Here is a 10,096-nt window from a genome sequence, read left to right on the forward strand (position 1 = left end):
GTTGTAGCGGAGTTTTGGTTCAATGTGAGACATTGTTTTGACTATTAGCCTTAAATTAATCTTTTGTGGTAACATGGTACTTTGCTGTACGATTTCGTAAAGATCCATTAGGTCAAGTTATTACTCGGAAACCAATAAAATGTTAGTCCTAGGTCCTAAAACCTCCAGAGTAAAGGTCATTACTCCCAAATGAATTCGTTTGACTGCATATCGATAAGTTATGAGATGAAACCTTGCTATCAAATATAACCAAGATCCACCGATTGATATTCAAGTTATTATGCGGAAACTCAGGTGTCTATGGGTGACGAAACAGAAATCGATGTGAACCACAACAACGACGATGAATTCGCCATATCATTATACGGCCTAATAATGTGGTCGTATAAAATGATCTAAAAATTATACCTATATCTATGCGACAAGTGTCATTTGAGTACGCCTATTTTGGTAGTGCCTAATTTTTTCAAGGTTTTAGGGGGTACATTTTACGGTTACAGCAACTTACATAGACTGGAAGGTATTATTGACAAGCAGATCTTATTTAAGTAAAATCTCTATTTATCTGGACTTTCTTTATCTATCACTGAAAAGAGACCATGAAATATTTCTACATGGAAAACCATGTTATAATTGGTATTTGATTACAGGTACTATAACATACATTGTAGTTATTATAGAAGGTAGACAATGTGTGTTTGCCTTGTCAGGAATAGGTGTAATGATGATGAAGCACTGTGTTAGTTAGTACATCAGTTTTATTTTTGTCCAGATACATGTAGTTTATTTAGATCTTAAGCCTTCAACATTAAGGTACTCTGGTATAGTTAAACATAGTTGCAATTGGTTAAGTATTCCATAGTTAATTAAGGATGGGAGATACAACAAATAAATTCTTGTTCAATGGCAAACAGAAATATATATATTTTATATCAGAAAAAGAACTATTTCAGGTAAATCCTTTATTGAAAGACAGTGTCAAATAAGCATTGCATAGACATAGGATGTATGGTTGCATACAATAAAAAGATGAATAAAGCAATATCATAACAGTGGTATATCAAGGGGTAATTAGGTAAGGGATGAAGAAACTGAATATTACAACAGGTCTGGCCGACCTCTCGTACATATTACACAGAATCTTCTAATAACATTTTCATTCAAACAGACATGAAGATTTCTTGTATATTCCACTGAACTAAAGTTCATCTATGACATTATAAAATCCATCTAATTATATGACATTATTCTATTAACTTAATAACTAAAATTGAGATGGGAAAAATGGGAATATATGTAGTAAAGTGGGTTAACCCTACTCCAGCGGTCAAACCTCAGATAAAACTTCAAAACAACAATTAATGGACATGATTTGTTTCTATACACATAGCTTGGATATTGTAAGAAATGTCGAAAAAAATCTTATGATTGTAAATGCTGACCTACTTAAGGAATGGATAAATGACAAGGGTCATCGGCCGCCATTATTGTTTCTGTTTAACCTGGTTCCAGTGCAAAGGTGAAATTCTTAGTCATGTGTGCATTTAATTATAATCTGATTTTAGTGATGAATGTCTCCTACATAGCAAACCATTAATAAGTTCTGTTTATTTAATTGTATGTTGAAAATCAATATTAAAATATGAATCTAATTTTGAATGCATAAACAGATTTTTAGGGTGTACAGTAAATCAATGGCTAACTTATAAAAACAATAATATACCATTGACTTGATGATGTATAATCCACACACGCAGACCCCTGTCCTTCCTTACAAAAAAAAAATCCAAATTTGTGATTGCACTGGAAAGAGGTTAAACCACTCTACAATGTATCTGTACTCTGATTGGTCTATCTTTTTTCTATAATTACATTGAAATGAATGTCACTAAATGATTTTTAATTGATATGTTATATCATAAAATGAAATAGTAGTCTAACCATTTATACATATACATGAATTATTTCATTTATTTGTCATTATCTCTAGTACACCCAAAGATAGCTGAATTTTCAATGATCTAGGTTACTTCTTCATGTATAATACTAGCTAACTGTGGAACTCAATAAAAAAAATATTTAAACAGATGCAAGTTTAACTAATGTATTACCATTGTTTTTTTCCAAGTCTGAGGAAACTTTCAAAGGTTTAAATGGTGAATAAAAATACATATATAAATTTCACAAAAAAAATTACATTCCTCTTTTCTGTTTGGAAGATAGTAACAACAGGAATATTGACTAGTATTTATAGTGCATAATATAGTAAATATGAACATCAGTTTTGAAGCAATCACCAAAATCTTACCTATTATATTGAGCCTCTTTAGTCATCTTGCAAATTCAAATAGAATAAGAGTTTGCACCCTATTATGTTAAGAATACCCCATCTCAACCTGGGAAAGGAAGACACAGAGTCGATCAGTAAGCAGGAATAGTAGTGGAAACTACATGTACTTGTATAATCTCTATAAAATCTTGTGTAAAATCACTCACAACATAAGACTCAATTATCTTGAAATCATGTTTGGTGATTATGTTTCAAATTAAAATTCCAAAGTTCATTGAAGAATCAATAGACAAACCATATTACGTATCATCTACATGTACCAGAATAGAAAAAGTTTAGGACGAATGACCACAGACACCATGTGATAACAATAGCAAAAATGGACATTTTGTGCAGGATAGATATTTAGAATATAGAACAGATACACAATATTTTAGGATATAATTTGGTAAAAAATAAAAAAAAAAACAACACTACAACTGCATAGTTAAACAGAAGTTAAGATAACTCTGCCAAAATGCACACTCCTCTTATATTCTATAACATTTCCAAAAATCTGCAGTTGTAGAGATCAAATAATGACTAATTTGTATAAAATAAATTGTTAGATTAGAAATTTAACATGTAAGATTTAAATAATAACATGGATATTGCCTGACTTTCTCAATATCCTTCACTCATATCAACACTAAATATCAATAAATAACACTTAAGTTGAAAAAAAAAACAACACAGACACACAAATAAAATTAAATAACAGAAAAAATATCACACAGGAATAAATAATATGGGTAAAGAAAACACAACAAATCACACTAGAAGAATACATCACAGATTAAAGAAAGATTAGTTCAGAAGACAATGCTCCCACCTCAGTAGCAGATAGAGTGTTGATCCCAAGTTTTCACGGGAAAATTATTTGTTAATTTTGCGCAAAATTTTTGTAAAAAAAAAATTAAATAAAAATGACAGCCTTGACCCCACCCCCTTCTTATTTTTATCACTAAAGTCTCAGCACCTTGTGCAAACTAAAGCAATCTTTACAGTGAATGTTCTATAAAACCCTGTGTGGTATGAATTTTATGATTTCTATGGTATTGTTGAACCACAAAATCCAATTTTTAACAAAATGTGTTATTTTGTTACAAGCTTGGATGGTAAAAATCATCATTTTAAATCTATTTCATCAACAAATTCGGAAAATTTAAGCCAAATTTTTGCAGTTCACAGCAATTTGAAGTTAATCTGAGTTTAATGACTAATAATTCTAGTAATGATTGGAAAAGTATGGTGAATTACATGATTCAAATACTTCTTTGAACTGATTTATAAAAAGTGATATGTTATTGATATTTAAGTATTTTGCCATAATAGAAAAAAAAACACTACAAAAACAGCATCAATAAATTTGCCTATTTACTACAAGGTACACATGTATATATATTGACTACAAGGTACACATGTATATATATTATAAATGTAAATCAAAAATTTAAATTACATGGAGACATGATTGAATTAACATTAGTCAATGCACAGAAAACAGCTTTGTTGGTTGTTTTCACAACATTAAATGTAAAACTTAGTTCGCTTCAGAACTGTTATGCAGATTTGATAAAAAACAAAAACATTGAGTGGTATCAGAATTAGTTTAGACAGAATTAGATGAGGGAAAGAAAAAGCATCCTCTATCTGTAATGTCTCAAGGAGAGTAACATGACATCACAATCATTAGTTTCATTCATTCTGTTTATGGGGTGGTAAGAAATCTTTTGCAGGACAAAATGGCTCTGTTTTGATATTTTTAAAGTTCTCTTGGTTGTATGGACAAACTTTCAGGTGTTCAAACAGTCCACTTGCATTCTGATGTTCCCATTTCTTCACAGGGGTGAAACTGGTACTAAAACACCATTTCTGAAAATATAATACAAAGATTGGAATATGAGACAAAGTAACACATCTTTACAGTTTCTAAATTTTACAAGTTCACATGTACAATGTATTTGCATTCATTGCAAGATGAAATAAGAGAAGACCAAAAGATGATACTTTAAGAGTTGAAAATTTCATCACTGTAGCTAATATGGTTAAGTTTTATCCAAATAATCGGACTCATAGCTAAGGTAAGAATGTTCTATTTAAAACCCTAAGCAATTGTATGTGTACATACATGTATAATGTATACAAACTAAAGCTTGAACAAACATGTATTAATCACATCATTTAAATGAATTTTATTTTATGCTCTTTAAATAGATAAATTCATGAAAATAGGAAATTCTACAGTACACATAATAATTAAATTTAAAAAGTATCTAAATCTTCATTGAGAAGTCTTGAAACAAGAATGATTCAAAACCTGTAATTTCCATCATCACTAAAAAGATTGATATTAATGTGATACAAACCCAACACGCAATGGTCCATGAAGTTTTTGCACCGTTGCCTTTTGCTTGCCAAACTGGTACAACCATGCCTTTCTGATCAAGTAAAGAGGCACAAACATCTCTGAACAGTTTACTTGTTAGAGACAGATTGTTCAGACTGAAACTATCTAAATATTTGACTATATGTTGTAGCACCTCAAATGGAAGATTGGCAATAGTCCATTGGTCATCTTTACCAGTATGTAAAAGACTACTGTTACTTTCACATATAGAATTGCATTTATATTTTGGTAATATTTTTATAACTGAGTCATATTTCTGAGATGTTGTAATTTCAGGAGTTGCCTCCCTTAGCTTTCTGCGTTCATTTTCAGCTAATGAGCAATTTTTGCATTGAATCACTTCTTCTCTGTCACTCTTGTTTTCTTTCTCTTCCAAAACAAGTCCAAAGCTTTCCTGTAAGGAACTATGCACAATTTTACCTTTTGGAACAATGGGAGATAACTTCTGACAAGAAAATTCACATCCCATATAAGCAAGAGGACATCGAAGTTCCATCATGCCATTCAACCCACAGTGAATGTCATTGTGGACATTTTTAAAATGCCAAGGGTATTCTTCTCTTCTGAAATTTTGGGCACAAAGAAATGTATACATTTTTGTTGGTTTTGCAATATACTTAGATATGCACTCAATATCTAAGCTAACTCCTAGCAAATCAAATAATTTTATTTGCTTTGTGTAAACTTCTTCCAACTGTATATCTTTATTTGTGGAGCCTACTGGTGCAGTTGATTGTTTATCTTGTAATCCACAAGATTCAGTCATTTGATCTGGGTGACATCTTGTTGTCTCTATGCCATCATTTACCACACCTTCCTTGCTACATTTTTCATTACTTTCTTGTTTCTCAGATCTTTCTTCATTTTCATTGATTCCTGATAACTTTTGTGCTAAATTTTTTAACCCTGCTCTTCCAAAATGATGTGAAAAAATGTCTAAGGCTGCAGATACACATTCAGTAGTTTCCTTAGATGCCTTATGGAGCTGGTTTACAACTGTTTTTTGCAAGCCTGGTGGATTTTTGTGACTACTCCATGGATTATCATCATCTGAACTAGCCCCTGATGTGTCATCAACTGACACATCAAATTCTAATGACAGACTTCTTGCTTGTTCCAAAGGAACACTAGGGTATCGCTGCGTTAGTGAATTTTGAAAAATTTTCCGTATTTTTCTTGGGACTTTCATGGATTCAATGAGCATTCTCTGATCTCTCAGAGCTAATGCAACATCAAATTGTGTACACTTAACATTATGACTATCAAGTGGTAGGGGTGTTTGTATACAGTCTTCTTTAGAATGCATAGGCCATCTATTCCACTCTACAACACACCTCTGAACACTGGCAGGGCACACTCTCAGGTGTGCTGCAGTTTTAAACCTTGGCATCTCTACAGGACAGCCATAGATACTGTTAATGCAAGATACTTTTTGCTGAGAACATAATAATTCATGTTCTTCCCTCTTGCACCCATGAAAGCGGAATCCACATCCATTTTCACAGTCAACAACATTACAGCTACTGAGTTGATCAGGAGATATATTGCATCTTTTGTTTACACAGGTCTCACAGTGAGCATGGAGTAGAGACAAACTAAACATCATGTCTTCCATCGACCTTAAACTTTCTGCAGCATTCTTTTTTTGATCACCTGGAAAAAAAAGAAAAAAACTTGTATTTTTATCAATATGAAAATCCCACACTTTACCTTTTTATGCTCACTGACAGCATGGTGATAAATACCACATATCATTTATACACATTTGTAGTAAATGCAAATACATGTATGTTTTAAAGCACACATTTACAGCTTTTTTTCAATATACATACAGACAATGCACTTGCATGTACATACATAGATTACTGTATTTTTGATACATTTGTGGTGTATCAAAAAATAAACAATGAGGGTGGCCATTTGAAATTAAATATTAATAAAAATAATACTTTATAATACTTTATTTGTCATTAAGCATAATATATACAGCTTATGACACAATGAAAATGCACACAAACAACATATGGTTGAATAAATCAGGAGTCCCCGACCTCAGTTCTAATGACTGTTTAATAAATCAGGAGTCCCCGACCTCAGTTCTAATGACTGTTTAATAAAGGACCCGAGGTTTTTAACCTCCTGAATATTTATTGGACTTAAAATAAACGATGATTTTTCTATGTTTGGTAATGTGTTAAAAATTATCAGCCAAAATTCAGTTCAAGAACTGATTTCGAATCAAACTGTTATTATCACAGTTGAAAAAGAAATGATTTTCATTGTCTACTTCGTCTATGGAAAAATACATTAAAGGTACCTAAAACCAATGAAATTGTTGCATTGCTTCCCTTATCAAACTCAAATAAAAATGCTTTGCAGAGTGCAGCTAAGAAATGAGACTGCACGGGTAGAACCCTGAACAGTTGGGACAAATATGGACACAACATTCAAATTTGATACAGCTCTTAATTATTTACAAGATTCTGCCCAAAATGAAAGTGATTTAAGAATTTCACAACTTGCAATTAGACATACATTGTACAAGAAATAAGTAAAAGAAAATAATTATTTGATCCTAAGTTCCTTAAATTTTTTTTGATCCATAAAAACATTCCTTTTGTGGTATGTAACCTTGATGTACAATTTCATAGAGATCCATACACTTTAACTCATGTTACTGTCTAATACTGACAGTAAACCAGAAAAATATTTATTTTTGGTCCTATTGCCCCTTTCTTCTTTATACAAGTAGATACAGTAATCCCCTCTCAAATCAATATCAGTTTTGGTATGGCCCAGTGAGGTTATTCATGTTCTCCTCTTACTCCTCATGTTTTTTAAACCATTATAAAAATTGAAATGTTAACATTATAATAAACAAAATTTATGCAAGTTACCTCCTGAAAGGAAAAAAAAACTTACTAAATTCTTACTTGTATAAATATCATTTTTGAAGAAAAAAAAACATGGCCAGAAAATTTATTTAAAAAATCCCCAAAAATGTCTAAATGTCATATAGTTTGCAACTTTTCAGATATTGAAAAAAAAAGACTCAACCAGCTTCTGAAATGATATTTCATATACAATAAGTATTCCTACTTGTATCTAAAATACATTGTACATGTGTATATCATTTTATTTAATTTCCAATTTCATAATTGTTAAAAAAAACACCATATCAGGGGTAAGCAGAAAGCATAAATTACCTCACAAAATTATTTTGCCTCCAACAAGAATCACAACACTGAGTGGCCAGTCCAAATTTCAGTCACATGCTGAATGATATGCCAGTTGTTTTGTTAAAATGGGCAAAAAGGAGAGAACAAAGTTTGCATGTTGAATGTTGTATTGTGAATCAAATGTACATGTTTGTAATACAAACAATACAATACATTGTAAATAATTTCCCTGTCCTTGAATTGTGTAGTTCAAAACACCAGTATTCAAACAAATTATTATTTATAGCAGCTTTTCATTTATAAAATATGTCAAAAAACATTGACTAGCATCCACCCCCCCTAATCATGGCTGGGTTCAGCTTTATATACTGCTGTACCCTCTTCCTGACATATACCTAGTTCCGATGTATTATTAATATCCCTTTTTGTACGGAACTGATTGCACATGCTTGGGTCAGAGATTGCCAATATTGAACCAGGCCTGTTTCATGAAAACAACAACAAAGATCAGATTGCCGGTATTCCAGGTAATTTTCAAGTTTTAAGCTCAACAAAGAGTACTTCAAACTTTTCCAAAACCTCTGTATGCCATATTATTTAATCCCTTTTAGAAATGTAGAAAATACGCATGAAACCAATCAATCTTTATTGATTTATCGATTAACAAAAAATGAACATTTTCTGAGGATTTGACAAATTAAAATATCAAACATATTTTCCATTATCTTAAAAACATTCTGCTTTTTTTAGAAAAATTCAACAGAGATTAATAGTTAAGCAGTATTTAACACTAGAAAATTTTCACAATGAACAAATTTAACCCAATTTGAGATATTTTTTTTATTTACAGATATGTAAAAACAAATGAAGAAAAATTAGTATCACCCTGATGCTTAGAAATCTGCCTTCAATGCTGTACAGAATGGATATTTTTTAGTTTTACAATTTTTGCTTTTTTTGTTTTTGTTTCTGCTGTTGATTTTATGAAAGTTGTTCAAATGTATAAATGATTTAATTATCTAAGTTAGAATTATATCTAATGAAAAATAAGTTGCACAAAAATGGAATGTGAAATACATTGTACTTATATAAGAAAATTTAAATATTTATCAATTAAAAATTAGCAAGTTTCAATAACCTAATGATTGAGATCACCTAGTATATCAATTTTAAGTAATCTAAAATATTCCAAATGATTTCAATTCTTAATCAATTTCAATCAAATGATTATTTGAATAGGAATTGAAATAAGATAAACATCATTTTGAAATAATTTGCCTTAAATAATGAAGTGTTTAAATTCTCACATATAAATATTTCTCTTGAAATAGACTAAAAAATAGATTCTATAAAGTTATTTTTGTCCAGTACTGTATTTTTTTCAATAAATCCAATACTAGCATATTTCTATTTATTTAGTGGAAATGTATTGTATCCCATATGGCTCCCCATACTTGTTAAATCTCTGAACCAGAAATGCACGGGTTCGAAGTAGGGCAACAATAATGGCGGATGATTGACATTTGATTTTCAGTCGCTGGTGTAATAATTAAATATAAAGACATGTACATAACATAATTTACAGAAGTGGAAAGTAGAATGTCCGAATTTTATTTTTATGAATAATATTAGCATCGTCTGGTCAAATCGGTAACTCGATCGGAAGAAGATTATTTTGACCAACGGAATGGTGGTACCCCTGAGTTTACATCCACACTAAGAGGGCTTTTTCTATGACTATGATCTCCTGGAGAGCTTACCTATCTTACAACCAAGTACGAAAAGGATGAATATTGTACATGTTACACCATGTTACAGTGCAATACATTGCATATACAAGTACAATGTATTACATTTGGCAATGATTTGGGCAGTCAACAGGTCAAGACTTACTGTTACAGGATAATATTAATAATAAACATCAATTACGTACGGTGCCTTCCTCTGCGTTCATCTGCCAGTGATATAAATGGACATGATCGGGAAGTCATTTGGTGATAAAAAATATGTACATTACTTCGGGTTACAAGATCATAGATCTCATTCTATACAGCAAAATCAGCTGATGTTGATGCTCCCTTTCATTAGTGTCTAATGAAGCAAGATGTTCAAACGCAAACTTAACAAAAAATTAAATGTTCTTGTCACAGGATAAAAAGAAAATTAAATTGTATACAC

At 31.0% G+C, this 10,096-nt stretch overlaps 1 protein-coding gene across 1 annotated transcript; it reads right to left on the reverse strand.

Annotated features, from left to right (window-relative positions):
- Window positions 1-947: 947 nt before the first annotated feature.
- LOC148609543 (F-box only protein 30-like) lies at window positions 948-10,008 on the reverse strand. Its single transcript, XM_088540949.1, has 3 exons — window positions 9,852-10,008; window positions 4,699-6,392; window positions 948-4,204 (listed from the first exon to the last, which is right to left on the reverse strand). Exons 1-3 carry the CDS (start codon window positions 9,907-9,909, stop codon window positions 4,028-4,030), a joined length of 1,929 nt encoding a protein of 642 aa, XP_088397075.1. The 5' UTR covers window positions 9,910-10,008; the 3' UTR covers window positions 948-4,027.
- Window positions 10,009-10,096: the final 88 nt, after the last annotated feature.

The sequence above is a fragment of the Perna viridis genome, chromosome 8 (genome assembly GCF_037379345.1).
Source record: "Perna viridis isolate PV_CMFRI_1.1 ecotype Kerala chromosome 8, ASM3737934v1, whole genome shotgun sequence".
NCBI classification, from domain to species: Eukaryota; Metazoa; Mollusca; class Bivalvia; order Mytilida; family Mytilidae; genus Perna; species Perna viridis.

Bases quoted from the DNA above. Each gene is read 5' to 3' on its own strand.
- LOC148609543 (XM_088540949.1), bottom strand. From the start codon at position 9,909: ATGACTTCCCGATCATGTCCATTTATATCACTGGCAGATGAACGCAGA. The intron at 6,393-9,851 runs GTACGTAATTGA...TTTTTTTTCCAG, and splicing joins TGAACGCAGAGGAAGGCACC to GTGATCAAAAAAAGAATGCT. The intron at 4,205-4,698 runs GTTTGTATCACA...TTATATTTTCAG, and splicing joins CATGGACCATTGCGTGTTGG to AAATGGTGTTTTAGTACCAG.